The following is an 18,870-nucleotide window of genomic DNA, read 5'->3' as shown; positions in this document are numbered from 1 at the left end:
CTAGTGAGCATTGGCTTACAGATATCTTGTTATGAAATGTTTTAACATTTTGTACATACTGGAATATACATAGCTTTAAGTTTAATCACTGAACTTTATTATTTCGCTTTAGGTTTCTATAGTCGGTCATTTGAGTGGGATTTTATTTCAGGACTCCACGTGCTCCGCCTGTCAATCAGTTTAAGTATAACAGTACACTGATCACGCCATATGCGCCACATGCTACTTGGCTCCTCCTACATAGCTTGAAGAAAATTATCGAATGAAAATGTTAGAGTTTAATGTTTTCTTAAATCCTTATTTAAAAGAGTGTTTTTTTTATTATTCAACAATAATTTCCACCTGACTTCATGATTATAATTCATGTACGGGCGATCAGAGTCTCTTTCCCTCACTGTCGTATTTTTTTTTTGGTTACTAGATAAATTCTTAATATAGTTTTCACTTTTAACATTCATTTATTGATTACTGCGTATTTTTCCATGTCCTGTATACAACAAGTATGTGAGTAAAAAGGTAAATGAAATATAAACAGGTTAGCAAGCATTTGTAAAACGTCAGCTAAATCGCAAAAATACAGTGAAGAGTGGACACTTGTCTGACAAAATGATATATATCACTATTTAAACATATTGACTTATTGTGTATATCCAGTTGTGTATACATCGTAATATGTTAAGTGTACATGTATAATTTAATGGAATAACAAGAACTTATACTAGAAGTCATATCATGACTATACACATGATGTTATTTTAGATAAGAGAAGCGATGACGGGTTACATGTAGGTGTGATCTGTGTATACGAACAAGTGCAGAAAATCATAGAATCATTATTTAAATGAATAAAATCCGACATTCATTGTTTATCTATTAATTGCGTGTATTTTTACATCGTTCATTTACCACGGGATTTTGATCAGCCACAGTACGCAATAAAGAATGATCAGAAAAGTTATGAATAAAGAAATAGAAAGATGCTTGTAAAGATAACAACTAGCTGAAAATTAAGACAAGGATAAGGGAAGCAAAAGACTTATTGGAATAAAGTCGGGGCACTTTTCATAGGATTTTTAAGTAGATTAGAAAAATTTAAAGACTTCAATACAAGTGCATGTATAGAAATAGAAAGAAGCTTGTTAAAATTATTGACAGAATTAATACTGATTTAACAAAAATATATTAGATTAAAGTCAAACAGTTGTAATAATTACATTTATTTTAAATTAAATGCGAATAATACAAGACAAATCAAAATTATAACTACCCTCCACTTCCTAGTTTTCAATGATAATACATGTTCGTTTCAGGCAACGTATCAAAAACGGGGAAACGGATATAAGTTCTGATTTTAATTAAATTGAAATACATAAGTAACATATTGTATAAGTAAAGAAAAAAATGCTTGTCATAATTACCACCTTGCTGAAATCAATTGGGCAAAAACTAAACAAAATTATATCGAAAAAAATCAAAGCGTTCAGGCCATGCCTACCTCATTAATAAAGCGCACAAACAGTTTACAAAGCATGCAGCTATTTTTAGCAAAGCGTACCATGCAAGAAGCAAACTGTACCGTTCACAAAACAAACCGTACTGTTCAACAAAGCAAACCGTACCGTTCAAAGAGCGTACTGAACCCTGCAACTCGTGTAGTAGCACGTTTCATGGTCTGTACCAAATGTACACTACAGTCTGTTTGAAAATTTAAAATATGATTCTGAAAATGCAAATTACAGATTGTGACATCTTTTTTGTTGCCAGAATGAAGAAAATAAGTGCTTTAATTGAAATTATCATTTATGTACATCTCTTTCTTCGTGCAGGCAAGCATCGAGTCTTAAGAATCTTCATTTTAAAATGGGGATGGTTAACTGGATTTTTTTTTAAAGTACAGGTATCAGAGTTTTCAGAGCATGTAATGTACCTATCATTTTATGTTCTGACAGAAAATTATAAAAGCAATGAGATTGAAGGTAATTTTAAAACTACATAAATCAGTTAGTGTAATAAACAATTTGTAGAATTTAGTTACATGTATATAAGTAAGGACATATTAGATGGTTTAGAAGGGCTTTCGTATAAATTAATATTAATAATGATTCTTTACAATAGTCAGTCATATGGGGTCTTGTAAACTATGAAACATTTGAAATACATGTACTGCAAATCACTTTGGAGTTAATGTAATTTTGAAATATTTGAAAGCCAATTTTTCTAAATTGCAGATTAAAATATTTTACTTGTTAAAAGAGTTTTATTTTTGCATAATGCAAGTCCGTCATTTAATAACAGTGGTAAAAGATAAAGGTCTGGCATGTAGAAAATGATTTACAATTAATCAAAATTAGATCCTACAAATATACATGTATTTTATTTTAACACATTAGATAAGTTGAGAATTAAAACATGTACGGGTACGTGTATGCGGTTATAACTACATGTTCCCGTTTTTGTAATTTATCAGTTGAGATTTCATAACTAGTAGAATATAAATGCACGATATAAATGTACGTAAATTTTACGCCCTTTGTTATTGTAACCTCAGAAATGACATCATTTACATTTACTGCATCATATATATACGTAAAATATGGCAGATGTTTTAGATGTTGCTTCTTTATGTGAAGACTACGATTTGTTGTTTTTATCTACTCTTTTAAATTTAAAGAAGGTGACGTAAAAGGTCCAAGTTTAAATCTTGATGAATTATCTGATGAGCAATTTTGCTCAATTTTCCCCTTTCGAAGAAATGACATTTCTCATCTCTACAATGCGTTGTCTCTGGCATTGAAGTCTCTCTTTCACCAATCTGAATAAAATCAGATCCCCAATCTGCTCTTTGTTTTTCTTTTGTCGCTACACACATAGCAATGTATCAACATTGAATTATTTAATGATTTTCTTTTTTTTTAGCCCCCTGTAATTTTTATCTATAAATCAGAATCATAACATTTTAGCAGTTTTGGTACAAATGTTAATAGGTTTAGTTTTTAGATCACCTGAGCCGAACGCTCAAGTAATCTATTCTGATCACATTTTGTTTGTCGTCCGTATGTCTGTCCGTCTGTTAGCTCTTCACATTTTCAACATCTTCTCAAGAACCTCTTGGCCAATTTAAACCAAACTTGGCACAAAGCATTATTAGGCTAAATAGTTATGAACCGAAATTTAGGAATCAGGCCTTTTAACAAGGGAAATTAATTAGGAATTTTCAAAAATCTTCTTCTCAAGAACCATTAGGCCAGAAAAGCTGAAACTTGCGTGGAAGCATCCTCAGGAAGTGTAGATTCAAAGTTGTGAAAATCATGACCCCTGGGTGTAGGGTATGGCCACAATCGGGGGTCAAAGTTTTATTTAGGAATATACAGAGTAAATCTTTGAAAATCTTCTTCTCAAAAACCATTTGGCCAGGAAAGCTGAAACTTGTGTGGAAGCATCCTTAGGTAGTGTAGGTATAAATTTGTGAAAATCATGACCTTCAGTGGTAGGGTGGGGCCACAAAGGGGGGTGGGTTGAATTTTACATTGGAATATATATAGAGTAAATGTCCTGTTCAGAAATCCTAATTTTTTTTTTCTCCCAGAATCCATATTTTGTAAAAAATATTTCAGAATCTATTTTTTAAAACAATTATTTAGATAGTCTTTTAAATTATATCACATAAAATCTTATTTTATTTAAATAAATTGGTTTATTCGATTTTGGTAGGGTGGGGCCACAAAGGGGGGGGGGGGGGTTGAATTTTACATAGGAATATATATAGAGTAAATGTCGTCCTGTTCAGAAATCCTAAATTGTTTTTTTTTTCTCCCAGAAATCATGTTTTGTAAAAAATATTTCGGAATCTATTTTTTAAAACAATTATTTAGATAGTCTTTTAAATTATATCACATAGAATTCTATTTTATTTAAATAAATTGGTTTATTCGATTTGATTTTTTTTGTCAATTGATATGGTCTGACTTTATGCCCCCTCCTCCCTCCTCCCCCCTTCCAACTACATGTCTCAATTTACACTTTCAAAAATCGTAGATACAAAGTGCCAGCAACATTACAGATACAAAATTAATCAAATGATTTATAAAAATAAACATTCATTGACTATTTCTGTATTTATGAATACAAATTTTTTATGATATGAAAGGCGATTGATGACTTTTAAGGCCTCTCGACGCACTTTTGTGACATGAATTTACGTAATTTAAAGGTGGTATGGGACACGTCCATGTTGTGACGTACTATTAATCAAAATAAACAATAAAATCAAGTTTAATTTTATAAATAGTTACTTTACTGTAATTATTACCTAGCAGTGTAGCGCAGTGGGTAAGAGGTTTCACTACGAATCTGTAAGTCATGAGTTCGAATCTAGCTGGAGATTTTAGAGTTTTTACCTTTCCAAAAAATTTAAAACAAATTCTTTGGTGAAATATTGTAAAATTTGAACATTCTAAATCGGTGAAAGTATTTAAATTATAATGCGCTTTAATCCACATTAATATTGACAGATGTCCCATACCGTGACCTTAACTTCAAATAAATAGTGAATTTCTTAATATCAACCTTCATGCAAATGAAGTTTAAAAATCTATTTCGTGTATCACAAGAATATATTTACTCATCAATTAGATTATTTTTATGTGTAAAAGCTACAAGTTTGTACTTTCGTGTACCGGTAGATGACACTCTACAAGTTTAGAGAACGAGAAGAATTTAGGTGATTCCCCTAGTACAAGTTCATGTACCTGTACAAGTTTGAAATCTCAACCTTTCTATTAAAGTATATTTCAAACAAGGTTAGCTTTTTAAAAAGCTGAGAAAGTCAGCCAGTGGAATATGAATTTTAGGATAAAAGTGAATACACAATCGAGTAAAATACGAGATATACAGTTTCCAGACCAATCACAATATACATGTGCAATTTAGTTTGCACCTTTATGTTTTATGGCTGCAGGTGAGGAGACAAGCATGTAGAGGTGTACATAGAATGTATGACTGCACACCTACTTATTACGCAAAGTTGTAACTTTTCTAAGATTGCTCTTTGAATTTCATGGTCACCACTGTCAATATAAATTATATATTATTTCTAATCTTGCTATGAGAGTTAGGAGATTAGGAGATGTGTGTGTGTGTGTGTGTGTGTGTGTAAATATATATATATATAACCCATGCATTGACAGTCAATGCGCAGTTTGACCTAAAACCTGACCTCTTTCATAACTTATTCGAAACTATCCTTCCCAGAATTCCAATTTACGCAAGCACAATTGAAGTTTCTTCCTAACTTAATGTATATTTTGTTTAACACTTACATGTATACTGGTGTTTTAGCATAGACTTTCCCACACATAGACTTTCCCTCCCCAAAAAAATGCCCAGGTTAGACTTGAAAAAATAGATGTAGATATATATATGGAATCCTTTCGTATTTCTTATTTTTTCTTTAAGTTAAATTGTCATCTGATTTTGCAGAGAAGGAGATTATACATGTATGTCAGGGTGCTTTTTTTCACCCAAGGTGATGAAATCTAACACAGGCTTGTTTTTCTGGTCAAAACGACTCTGTGAGGTGAATTCTATGCTTCGAGACTGCAATATAGTACCCAATTAATAGAGTAACAATAAATTTGCTGTTTGATTCTGTGTTTTTAGTCCATAAGGATATTTCTAATTTCTACAATATTCCTCAAATTCTATGTCTGTATAATTATAAAATCTTTCTGAATTTCTTAGCTTAGGTTAAATGTAGAGGCATATAGCTATATTCATTTGAACTATGAATAAAGATGTGTAGAGATTGATAGTACTATTAAAATTTTGATACAGGTGAAATAATATACAGTTAATGTCTCATAAAATTCTGATTAAGCATGAAAAGTAATCTTTGTAAGACATGAACCAAAAACTCAACATTTTGCAAGAAATGAATGTTGTTGAATTTAGTTAGTAGACCCTAGTAGATTCTATATATAATTAATAAACATTCCTTTAAAGTTTTATTAATTGAGTTTTTCTATACATTTCGTGTATAATATTTACTATCATTTTGATATAGATCAAAATAATGATTTGTATTTTATATAATCAATTAATTTTTTTATCTGTATTTCTCAACAGAGGTTAAGGATCTTATGGCAATGTCAACAGAAGAAATTAAGAAACAGCTAGAAGAAGCCATCCAAGAGAAAACTTGTGATCAGTCAACTGACCATTCTAATGAAGTGTCTCAGTCTGGAGAAGTGGGATTAGCAGAAGACATTAAGCCACCAAGTAATTTACATAGCTATGGAGAATATAACTGTGTTGTATTAAGGAAGAAGGAATCATTCTTTTAGTATTATAAGGTAATCAAATAAGGTCGGGAGTGATAAAATCCAATAAAGCCTGATTTAAGGGCTTTGTGATAGATTTGATCACGCATGACCATATTTGATCACCTCATAATATTCAAACGATTTGTAGTGTTATCTCAGACAAAGACACTGTAAAATGTACATGTAAATATACATGTATTGCATAATAAATCTTGGGGTTTTTAGCTCACCTGAGCTGAAAGCTCAAGTGAGCTATTCTGATCACATTTTGTCTGTCGTCTGTCTGTCCGTCTGTCCGTCTGTCCGTCTGTCCGTCCGTCCGTCCGTAAACTTTTCACATTTTCAACATCTCCTCAAGAACTACTAGGCCAATTTCAACCAAACTTGGCACAAATCATCCTTAGGCAAAGGGGATTCAAAGTTGTGAAAATTAAGGGCCATACCCGTTTTCAAGGGGAGATAATTAGAAATTAATGAAAAATTTCGAGAAATTTTCAAAAATCTTCTTCTCAAGAACCAGAAAGCCAGGAAAGCTGAAACTTGTGTGGAAGCATCCTCAGGTAGTGTAGATTCAAAGTTGTGAAATTCATGACCCCCGGGGGTAGGGTGGGGCCACAATGGGGGGTCGAAGTTTTACATAGGTATATATAGAGTAAATCTTTAAAAATCTTCTTCTCAGAAACTAAACAGCCAGGAAAGCTGAAACTTGTGTGGAAGCATCCTCAGGTAGTGTAGATTCAAAGTTGTGAAATTCATGACCCCCGGGGGTAGGGTGGGGCCACAATGGGGGGTCGAAGTTTTACATAGGTATATATAGAGTAAATCTTTAAAAATCTTCTTCTCAGAAACTAAACAGCCAGGAAAGCTGAAACTTGTGTGGAAGCATCCTCAGGTAGTGTAGATTCAAAGTTGTGAAATTCATGACCCCCGGGGGTAGGGTGGGGCCACAATGGGGGGGTCGAAGTTTTACATAGGTATATATAGAGTAAATCTTTAAAAATCTTCTTCTCAGAAACTAAACAGCCAGGAAAGCTGAAACTTGTGTGGAAGCATCCTCAGGTAGTGTAGATTCAAAGTTGTGAAATTCATGACCCCTGGGGTAGGGTGGGGCCACAATGGGGGGGTCGAAGTTTTACATAGGAATATATGAGTAAATCTTTGAAAATCTTCTTCTCAGAAACTAAACAGCCAGGAAAGCTGAAACTTGTGTGGAAGCATCCTCAGGTAGTGTAGATTCAAAGTTGTGAAATTCATGACCCCCGGGGGTAGGGTGGGGCCACAATGGGGGGTCGAAGTTTTACATAGGTATATATAGAGTAAATCTTTAAAAATCTTCTTCTCAGAAACTAAACAGCCAGGAAAGCTGAAACTTGTGTGGAAGCATCCTCAGGTAGTGTAGATTCAAAGTTGTGAAATTCATGACCCCCAGGGGTAGGGTGGGGCCACAATGGGGGGTCGAAGTTTTACATAGGAATATATGGAGTAAATCTTTAAAAATCTTCTTCTCAGAAACTAAACAGCCAGGAAAGCTGAAACTTGTGTGGAAGCATCCTCAGGTTGTGTAGATTCAAAGTTGTGAAATTCATGACCCCCGGGGTAGGGTGGGGCCACAATGGGGGGGTCGAAGTTTTACATAGGAATATATAGAGTAAATCTTTGAAAATCTTCTTCTCAGAAACTAATCAGCCAGGAAAGGTGAAACTGTTGTTGAAGCATCTTCAGGTAGTGTAGATTCAAAGTTGTGAAAATCATGATCCCTGGGGGTAGGGTGGGGCACAATGGGGGGTCGAAGTTTTACATAGGAATATATAGAGTAAATCTTTAAAAATCTTCTTCTCAGAAACTAATCAGCCAGGAAAGTTGAAACTTGTGTGGAAGTATCCTCAGGAAGTGTAGATTCAAAGTTGTGAAAATCATGATCCCTGGGGGTAGTGTGAGGCCATATGGGGGGGGGGGGATGTTAAAGTTTTACATAGGAATATATAAAGTAAATCTTTAAAAATCTTCTTTTCAGAAACTAATCAGCAAGATGATTCTTTATCATTGTTAAAACTTTGGCTCCAGGACAATTCTTCGGCCTCACAAGAAGGTTCAGAGTTTGATGTAGCTAAATATCCCATATATAAACAATTGTAAAGGATATTTTTGAGAACTGCAATACTCAACATGTGATATGACTATAGAATTGAAGCAGGCAGCTATTTTTTCATTACTGTATTGAGTTATTGCCCTTGATTTATTGATTCTTGATTATTTTAATTAATGCATCCACTGTTAACCAATTATTGTGATGATTATTTTTATACAATAATAAATATTCAATGTATATAAGTTGTTCTGCATAAGAAGTTTTGGGTAAGGCCAGATTATTTTGTTTATTTTTGATTTCCAATTTTTAGATACTAGGAATTATTTTAGGTTGGCACATATATAGGGACAGTGTCTATTGCATTATGATGAGCGACTGTTTGGGGTTAAACTTGAACAGGTATGGATAGATTGAGTGTGTAAACATCCTTGCTCTATCTAATCTACGTGTTTTCTAACCTTCGATACAAAGTGTGCGGTCATTCTTGCCCTGTATCGCATTAATACGAGTGTGCAGTCATATCTGCTTGTATTGGTGGTGGTAGCGGCGGAGCACTAATGTATGGTCATCCATGCTGGTGTTCAGGCCTTTCTAGTGCAAGTGTGCGGCACTCCCTGCTTGCGTTAGGTTGAGCTGTTGGTGCAAGTGTGTGGTCATCCCTGCTTGCGTAAACGTTGGTACCTGTTGAGTTGCGTAGGTGTGCGGTCATCCCTGCCTGCGTAACTTTGAGTCCCTATATATGTGCAGGAGCGGTGATTAAAGTCTGCTCTTGTAAATATTGGCAGCAATCAGGGCTATCCGAGTTCCAAGAGGGAAAAATGGATTTTATTTATACAGGATCTACATGTATTATTGTACATTGTCCAGATTGTTTGTTTTATGACTCCATGTAGCTGACTTTATCATACCTATTGTTCTTCAGGTGAGCGATGTGGCCCATGGGCCTCTTGTTTCTAGTCCTTACAGGAAGATTTATAAGCAGAAAATATGTAGTAAACTTATCTAAATCAATTACAGCTTTTCTAGCTCACCTGGGCCGAAGGCTCAAGTGAGATTTTCTGATCAAGATTTGTCTGTTGTCGCTGTTGTAAACTTTTCACACTTTCATCTTCTTCTCCAGAACCACAGGTCTGATTTCAACCAAACTTAACACAAAGCATCACTGGGTAAAGGGGATTCAAGTTTGTTGAAATGAAAGGCCATGCCCTCTTTAAAAGGGAGATAATTTAGAATTATTGAAATTTGTTGGTATTTTTCAAAAATCGTCTAAAAAACCCATTTGGTAAGAAAAGCTCATAATTGTGTGGAAGCATCATCAGGTAGTGTAAATTCAAGTTTGTTCAAATCATGGTCCCTGGGGGTAGGATGGGGCCACAATTGTGGTCAAATTTTTACAAAGAAATATGTAGAGAAAATCTTTTAAAATACCCTAAAACCTTTAGAATTAGCCGGATTTAATAATAAGCTGGTTTTAAAAATAAGCCACCTATTTCTTGCGCTAAAAATTACTCAAAATAAGCCTGTTTTGAAAATATGTCAATGACGACAGTTTGGAAAGGTTTATTACTGTAAAGTCTCATATGTAGCATGCACCTGTGTATATAATGCGAGAAAAAAACATGCGGTTTCTATGCATTATATGCATCCCCAAAATGATGAAAAATTTTTAAATTCCATATATGCATACATGGTGTATTTAATTCGGTTAAAAGTAATAACATACGTTTGTGAATCTGAACCAAAGCAACCAACAACGGCAATTATTTAACTGATAATTAGTCCAATTATATGATTATCATAAAATAGACATTGTGAAGAAAGTCCGACAGTCTGACTCTGGAAATTGTTAAAACAAACATTGAATATATGGAGAAAATCTTAAAAATATTCTTCTCAAAGACCATTTCAGAAAAGTTCCAGAAAAGCTGGGACTTGCAAGGAAGCATTCTTAGGTAGTCTAGATTTAAGTTTGTTCAAATCATGATCACAGCGGCATGGTGGGGCCACCATTGGGGTTTTTGTAAATTTATACATAAGAAGATGTTGAGAAAAATCTTTAAAAATGGAATAGCTGTTGGCCAAAAAAGCTGAAGCTTGTGTGAAAGCACAGGTTTTGCAGATTAAAGTTTGATAAAAACCGTATTCCCTGGAGAAAAGTGAGGCCTCAAAAGGGGGATTTTTAAAAAAGGAATAAAGAAAAATCTTCTCACAAATACTAAAACAACAAAAGGAGCTTGGTATTTATTGTAAAAATATGTTGATAAAAATCGACAGATTTTTGTGTGATCTACTGTACTAATTTGTCCAGATATTTTGAATTTGGTACTGTAATGCTGATTTGATCAGTCATAGCTTTTGTTTGCTCACCTGAGCTGAAAGCTCAAGTGAGCTATTCTGATCATATTTTGTCTGTCGTCCATCTGTCTGTAAACTTTTCACATTTTCAACATCTTCTCAAGAACCACTGGGCCAATTTCAAATAAACTTGGCACAAAGCATCCTTAGGCTAAGGGTATTCAAAGTTGTAAAAATTAGGGACCATGCCCTTTTGCAAAGTGGAATAATTAGGAATTATTGAAAATATTTGAGAAATTTTCAAAAATCTTTTACTCACGAACCATTAGGCCAGGAAAGCTGAAACTTTTTTGGAAGCATCCTTAGGTAGTGTAGATTCAAAGTTATGAAAATTATGACCCACGGTGGTAGGGTGGGGCCACAAAGGGGGGTTGACTTTTTACATAGGAATATATAGAGTAAATCTTCTTCTCAGAAAGCAATAAGCCAGGATAGCTGAAACTTGTGTGGATTCGCATCCTCTGGTAGTGTAGATTCAAAGTTGTGAAAATCATGACATTGGAGGGTAGGGTGGGGCCACAATGGGGGCTTTTACATAAGAATATATAGAGTAAACCTTTTAAATCTTCTTTTCAAGAACCATTTGGCTTGTTTATTTTACATATGAATAAATAGAATAAATCTTTAAAAATGACCCTCCGGGGTTCGGTGGGGTTACAATGGGGGAGGGGGGGGTTGACATTTTACATAGGAATATATTGTGTAAATCTTTAGAAATCTTCTCAAGAACCATTTGGGCAGAAAAGCTGGAACTAATTGTTTGGAAGCATCGTCAGGTAGTGAAGTTTCAAACTTATTTAAATCATGATTCCCTGGGGGTAGGATAGGGTCACAAGGGAGGGGAAACAAATTTTTACATAGGAATATATAGAAAAATATCTTTAAATCTTTTTCTAAAAAAACATTGCCTTGAAAAGCTGTAACTGTAGTGAAAGCAACTTCAGATAGTGTAGATTCAAATTTGTTCAAATTACAATTTTTAAGGAGTAGGGTGATTCAGTTGTACAAAGGAAAACATTTTAATTTTTCACAAAAATTGAAATGTTATTATATATGCATTTACTTATATGCAAGCATTTTTAGATATTGCAGATTCTTAAAAATTGTTTAAACTTTGGCCTCTGGATGATTATTGGGCCTAACAAGGGTTTCAGAGTTTGATGTGGGTTTATATCCTGCATATAAACAATTGTTAAGGGTCTTTTTGAGAACTGCAATGCTGAAGATGATATAACTATAAAATCATCCTGTTAAAAAAGGGACTTGATAATAAATATAAGAATATCCAGGGGGAAACAGATTTTTAAAAAATATAATTTACATGTATTATAATACATTATCCAGATATTTCGTATTATAACTCCATGAACCTGATTTTATCATGTCTATTGTTGCTCAGGTGAGCGACGTGGCCCGTGGGCCTCTTGTTGCTCAGGTGAGCGATGTGGCTCTTGGGCATCTTGTTGCTCAGATGAGCGGCGTGGCTCCTTGGCCTCTTGTTATTACACTGTTGAATTTAGATAAATGCTGTTAAGATTACTGCATGGCTAAAACTCATATCAATTCAGTGAAAATAAAAATGATCATCCATGACGGTTAGTTCAACTTTAAAGTCACTATAGATACTCCCTATAACTGTTGACAGAAATATGCCCCCGTTTAAATTTTGCTCCTTCGTTTTTTGCATGTAAACACAAAATGGTAAGTTATTTGTCTTTGAACTCATCATTATCAGGATGAATTTAAAAGAAGATACTTTTTTTCCATGAAAATAATCTCAATCAATCTATGGTATACAGTATATCAATTATGTACAAAGCAATGGTTTTTCTACACTTATGAAAATATAATACATAAACGTATATATACTATACCGATCAGACCCAACCTAACATCAGAGTATACTCAACTAAACCCCAGATTTACTTTCTGGGTTTACTTTGGGATTACTCTGGGTTTACTTTTTGAAAATTTGGGTTCACTCAGGGTTTACTTTCGGTTTACTCGGGGTTTACTTTGGGTTTACTCGAGAATCGCTTTTTGGGTCAACTGTACGCACTGAGGTGTGAAGCAGATCTGTATTTTATCTTACCATCTAACTGCCTGTAATTCCTGCTCCTTGTATATTCCGAATATACATGTAGCGTCGGCTTTCAGGGGTATACTTCTGATCGGGGCCAACTTCATGATAATTCAATTTTCTATATGTAAATTTTAAAAAATTTGTTGCTGCGAGAAAAAGTGGGGGGGCCAGGCCCCCCTGGCCCCCCCTGATGCTACGTGCCTGTGTTAGGTTGGGTCTGATTGGTACTGTAAGTATGTGTGTGTGCGTGTGGAGCTCCAATATTATGAATTTCTCGATGCCTTATATATATCTAATTCCTTCATTATTGGCAGGTACATGTCAATTTGGGGTTATTGCAGTTTTTGTACTCATTATATGTATACATCTATGCAATGTGTATTGCTCCAATCCTCTCAAATTGTCATTTAACTGTATTCCACCTCAATCTCAAACAACCATGTAGTGCGCGGCCAGCATGCTAGGTCTTGTTCGTCATCGAAAGCATGATTTTTTGTCTTGTCTAGATGGCCCAGTGGTTAGTACGCTGGCCACTCACTGCTAGTACAAAGGGTTTGAAGGTCATGAGTTCAAATCCAGGCAAGGGCGAAGGTGGAGCTCCAATAAGGGTGCAACGATAAACCATGAGACAGTATATCACGGTAAAAATATGCTAGGGTTCAATGTCACAATACAGTGAATTTCTCTGTGCTTTGAAAAAAAGTAAAGGACTATGTTTGTGCTTATTATATGTATATATCTATGCAATGTGTATTGCTCCGATCCATTCAAATTGTCAATTAATTAATGGTATTCCACCTCAATCTCAAACGACCGTGTAGTGTGCGGCGAGCGTGCTAGGTTTCTTTCGTGTTATATATATATATATATATATATATATATATATATATATATATATATATATATATATATATATATATATATATGCATTGTTATCTTTTTCAGGCATGGGTCACCTGCATCTGACATTTGAACACAATTCCCACAAAGGAACTTTGAAAATAAAAGTATGGCAACTAAGCAACCTTTTGCTTCCTCCACGTAAGTCGTATTCTTTCATGGAAAAAAAGGATGCCATGCTTCAAGTAATACAAATTTGATTCTAATGGAAAATTTAGGTACTATTGTATATATATATTGAGCTATTTATTGATACAAACTGGTTAAGAGTAATTTTATTTTATTTTTTAGCTCAAATTTCTAACATCCACTCCATTTACATAAAAAGTTTCCTTTTGCCTGATGCAAAAAAAGATTATAAAAGAAAAACTGAGGAAGTAAAGGTGGAACGTTCTGATGCACATAGGAAAATACCCAATGAAAAAAGAGGTGTTCAGCACATTTTTACTCCTTCAACTTTCAAATTTTCTAAAAAGCTTGAATATGATGGTATTTCTGCAAGTGTTGTCAAGGAGAAGAGTGTACAAGTGGAAGTATGCATCACTCAGAAGTATAGCAAGAGATCTTTCCTTATTGGTATGTTACACATGCCACTAAAAGAAGCTGTCAAAAAGATAGTCAAAGAAAAGTATCCTCTAATTCCCTGTGTCAATCACACTATTCCTGCCAACATGCGTGTAAATTGTGCCTCAGAGCTTCAGATCACAAATTCTGCTAAAATATTTTATAGCAATCCAGATTTTAGGAATCTCTATGAAACTGACATGTCAGAAATGTCTGAGAGAGCATCAAGTGACCCTGACCTTAAAGGAGTTACCATGGTAAAGAATTCGATCACACCTCGGAATATTGTTTTGAATTTTGGGGGAGAACAAGATGACAAACTAGATGAAAATGTTGATAGCAGTGAGAGGTCAGTTAAAGTTGAAATTCCAGGTAAACTTGTGGAGGAAGAAGAGCTGAATGAATCTGGATACAGTAGCATTACAAATGTCATAGATATGACTGACATTACTGGTGACCCTGTGGAACCAAGCAGAGGATCTGCATTCTCATCAGTTGTAAAACATATTAAAATGAACAGAAAGGTTGGGAAACTAAAAGAAACTCCTTTGCTTAAGACTACCTCTGAAGTCTCTATAGATGTAGAGGATTGGAAATATGATGAGGTTAAAAATAAATCTGGGTCAAGACCAGAAACTCCTACATGGGACTACTATGATTTGTCAATGGAAACTGTTGAAATTCCAGTAGATGAAAAAGAGGAAAGTCCAACTAGAGGGGATGCTCCTGCTTGTCTTCCAATGGAGACTACACTAGGATTGATGCAAACAAAAGTTAAAAAAGTTAAGAAACCAAAGAATTGCAAGGAGGAGAGAAAGATATTGTCAACTGATTCTAGAAATGTCCCCATGATAGTTGTCACAGACACAGAGAGTGATGTAATGTCAAAGTCATCAATCAGAACTAAAAAAATAAGCAGTCATGAAGTAGCTGGTACAACCTCATCCAAACCTAAAAGACATCACTTGAAGAAATCAAGCCCAGAGACTGTTTCCATCGATATGCATTCACTTGAAAAATCAAACAGAAAAACTAAAAACAACCAATACCAAGTGACAGCCGATATTCATGTTCTTAGTGCCAAAGCTTCCACTGGTGAGACCTCTATTGATTTTGGTGATAATGATTCTGTGATAATTGATATAGAAAACTTAGAGACTGAATTGAAAAATGTCAACTTAACAGACTCTGTTGACAATCCAGCTTCTACCTCAAATCATGTGGTTGTTATGGCAACTGAAGAATTGTCCACCAATCTAACAGCCATGAGGCCCATTCCTCAACAGGTGTTTGTTGAAGATAGTTTGTATGAAAGCAGTGACGAAATAAGTGAGATGTCGGAATTCACTTTACCATTTGTTCCTTTGACAAGTCAGAACAATCACATGGTCAGTGAAGTTTAATGAGGCAGGATTTGATAACAACACTGCATTTATAATTGTATGATTCATGATATTACATCTGCAATTTTCGATAGATGTTATGAGATTTGTTCCTCTCATTTATCTAACATATGTTTTTAGCAGTATTTTGCTCAAAGGAATAACAATTATTTTGGCAGAATTGTTAAAGTTTCATTTATTGTAAACCAGGAACTTTTAATGACACAAGGGTGCACATCTAGCAATTCAAGTTATAGCATTCTGCTACCAATTAAACTACTGAAGTAAGTAAAAATAAGCATCCTACCTAAAAAAAAAACCACCAGCCACTGGCACCGGTATTTCATATGATATGCTATTGACAAATATGAGACAATTTCAAAACTAGAACATTTTTGGCAACTGTCCCTGGGTTATCGTGTAAATGAACTCAATGTGTTTATATATATATATATATATATATATATATATATATATATATATATATATATATATATATATATATATAGTTAGAGTTCCTGTAATGTTGATAGCTATTGTTCAGTTAAAAAGAAATTGAAATCTGTATAAATTGTATATCAGTATCATGATTATAGTCTTGTATTTTTAATAATATATCTATAATATTCCTTCCAATATATCCTTTCATCATGTCTCATACTCCATATATTTAGAGGTTAAACAGATGTTGATTATGTATCCCTATCATTTACTTATAGAAAGTATACTGTTTTCTGCCTCGTGCAATATGAATGACTTGAAATTATGAAATTATACTGTTGACTGGGATTCTGGCAACATATTATGTTGGACATTCAGACAGAAATTTGGTTTTTTTTTCTTCTTTGGCAATTAAGTGCTCCACAAGAAGAACATCATTGTTTGGAAATTTTAACTGCAGATTTTTATATAATGTTATGTTTGGTTTCAATAACTTTCGTGGGCATTAGTTCTACATAGATGCAGAAGAAATCATAGTTTCTAGAATTTGTAAAATTAAAGGACAATGATTTTTTTAAATACATAATGTTGTCAGGTTTTTTTTTATTATTCGATTGTGGATGAACTCTCCAATAAAATTAATGAGACATGTTGCTCAGCAAAAATGATGAAACCACAATTTTTTTATTTTGTTTTGATTTGAACATAATTATTAATTCACGTATTTTTTTTATTGAATTGGGGATGACAGTTTTGGAACTTTGGACTTCTACTGTACTTCTTTTTCTAACTGTCCAGAAAAAAAACTGTGATTATATGTTTCTATCATTGTCATATATATTTTTGAGGTTACATGTTACATGCAGTGTGCGATGTCTCTCTCTCTCTCTCTCTCTCTCTCTCTCTCTCTCTCTCTCTCTCTCTCTCTCTCTCTCTCTCTGCCATATCTGTATTGATGTTGTGCAATATATACATATCATTTATTTATATTTTTATACAATGATAATACCATTTTTAAAAGCATTAAAATTAAATCAATTCTGCTTCATTTTTTAAAAAAAAATTGCTTTTTAATTCCTCATCTATTGATAGACTAGATTTAAAGAACCATAAATACACGTGTGATATTAGTATGAAAACTGATATAGTGTAGAATCTTAATTTTTAAAACGTGACCCCGGGACTAATACTACCTCAAGGAGGATTTCAAAGTTTAACATTGAAATATATAGAAAAAATCTATATAAAACTTCTTTGCTATAATTCGATTATCTATTATGCAAGCATTCTTAGTATAGATTCGAATAAGTTATAATATTCAGTTTCAGTCATAAATGCCCTGATTGTCAAGCGATCTTCTAAATCATAACAAAATATAAAAATGTACTTTGTAGAATTTATTTGCACAAGATTACCTGAGAGTTGAGAAATTATACGCAATTACGAGGTACTTATAACTAGAAAAAAGGGAATTGTGACGTAATACTCAAACTTTGGAAAATGCTTCTGCAACCATCGTCCAAAAATTTGTATTAAAATTTCATTATGCATTTTCTCAATAAATACATGTGCACGTCTCACGTCTTAATAGATTATAAATTAATTGGCGATGGATTGGAACAGATTGTCCTATTTAAAATAATGGAAAAATTGTCCTTTTTTTTCTATATCTTTATCAAAAATATGACATTGTTGAAGTCATTATTCCTTAATGAAAACAGAAAAAAGTTCAAACGGTAACTTTGTAATTTTACACATTGTTTCAAGAAGCAATATCTGTATTTTAAAGATTGGTCATGGTCAGAGGTCAAGGGCAAACCTAAAAATAAGGGAGGGATGCCGTCGCCGTACGTCACGGCACAGCGAAAAGTATAAACGGTGTTTCCCACTTAGCTAAGATTCTGAATATTTTATGGGTGACTGATTTTAGCTAAGTGGGAATGGTGCACGAGTAAGGGTGTTAAAGAACAAAGGAAATTAATTAAAGGTAAATTATAGTCTGTTCAATTATTGACCTTAAGTAAATGTTAAGTTAAATTAAAAAAATAACAGGCAATTCTTTAAAGATTATGTTTAAAATTTAAAAAAATAATAATTAAATGTGTAATACAAGTAAATTTTCAGAATTAATCAAAGTACTGTTAGACGATGGCGTCGTTTGAATGTGAGTTTCCTACATGAATAAATTTGTGGAAATCGTAGTTGTAAATCCCTATCCACACCTTACAAAAGCTACGTCTCTTGGCGGGGGAGAACTTGAACATTTATCACAGTAGCCTTTGTAGTACAGAAGTTTGTAACTATATGTTTGTATCAATATCATTTGACATTAAAATCCGTTTTCGGTGAGTATTTTGTTTTCCCCAGAATGCATCATTTAATATGTGGGTTGCCACCAGATAATAAATAAATAGATAAAAATAAAGCGATTCCATCACAGGGCGCCCAAATATTTGATTGTATAAAGAAGGGAAATTTAGTTTTTTTCCCTTTTCAACTTTGTGTTGACCCCGCAAAGGGAACAACTTTTGAAAAGTGTGGATTGGACTATTGTGCTTTAAAGATATTGTAGATTTCTGAAAGTAACGAGAACAAATAAAGCTTTGGTATGATAAAATACTTATCAGGAATTTACTAACTATTTTGTCATACTCGTAGTATGTTTATTGTCCCTCTTGACAACATTTTCCCTCAATTTCTTCACGGTGAAAAAGTTGCAGTCTCGTGGGCCAACAC

General features: G+C 33.7%; 1 protein-coding gene across 3 annotated transcripts in view; it reads left to right on the top strand.

Annotated features, from left to right (window-relative positions):
- The window catches only part of LOC105340347 (uncharacterized), a 39,958-nt gene extending 22,785 nt beyond the window's left edge, over positions 1 to 17,173 (top strand). For 2 of the 3 annotated variants that reach the window (XM_034482444.2, XM_034482445.2), the window contains 4 exons: positions 1,950 to 1,976; positions 6,124 to 6,276; positions 13,793 to 13,888; positions 14,039 to 17,173. In XM_034482444.2, the coding sequence (XP_034338335.2) occupies positions 1,950 to 1,976; positions 6,124 to 6,276; positions 13,793 to 13,888; positions 14,039 to 15,714 (1,952 nt within the window). In that variant the 3' untranslated portion in view covers positions 15,715 to 17,173. The remainder of the gene's footprint in view (positions 1 to 1,949; positions 1,977 to 6,123; positions 6,277 to 13,792; positions 13,889 to 14,038) is intronic. The other variant, XM_011446365.4, reaches the window with a different exon arrangement.
- The last annotated feature ends 1,697 nt before the right edge of the window (positions 17,174 to 18,870 follow it).

This window comes from Magallana gigas, chromosome 3, assembly GCF_963853765.1.
Source record: "Magallana gigas chromosome 3, xbMagGiga1.1, whole genome shotgun sequence".
NCBI classification, from domain to species: Eukaryota; Metazoa; Mollusca; class Bivalvia; order Ostreida; family Ostreidae; genus Magallana; species Magallana gigas.
This window is presented reverse-complemented; position numbering and strand designations above follow the sequence as displayed.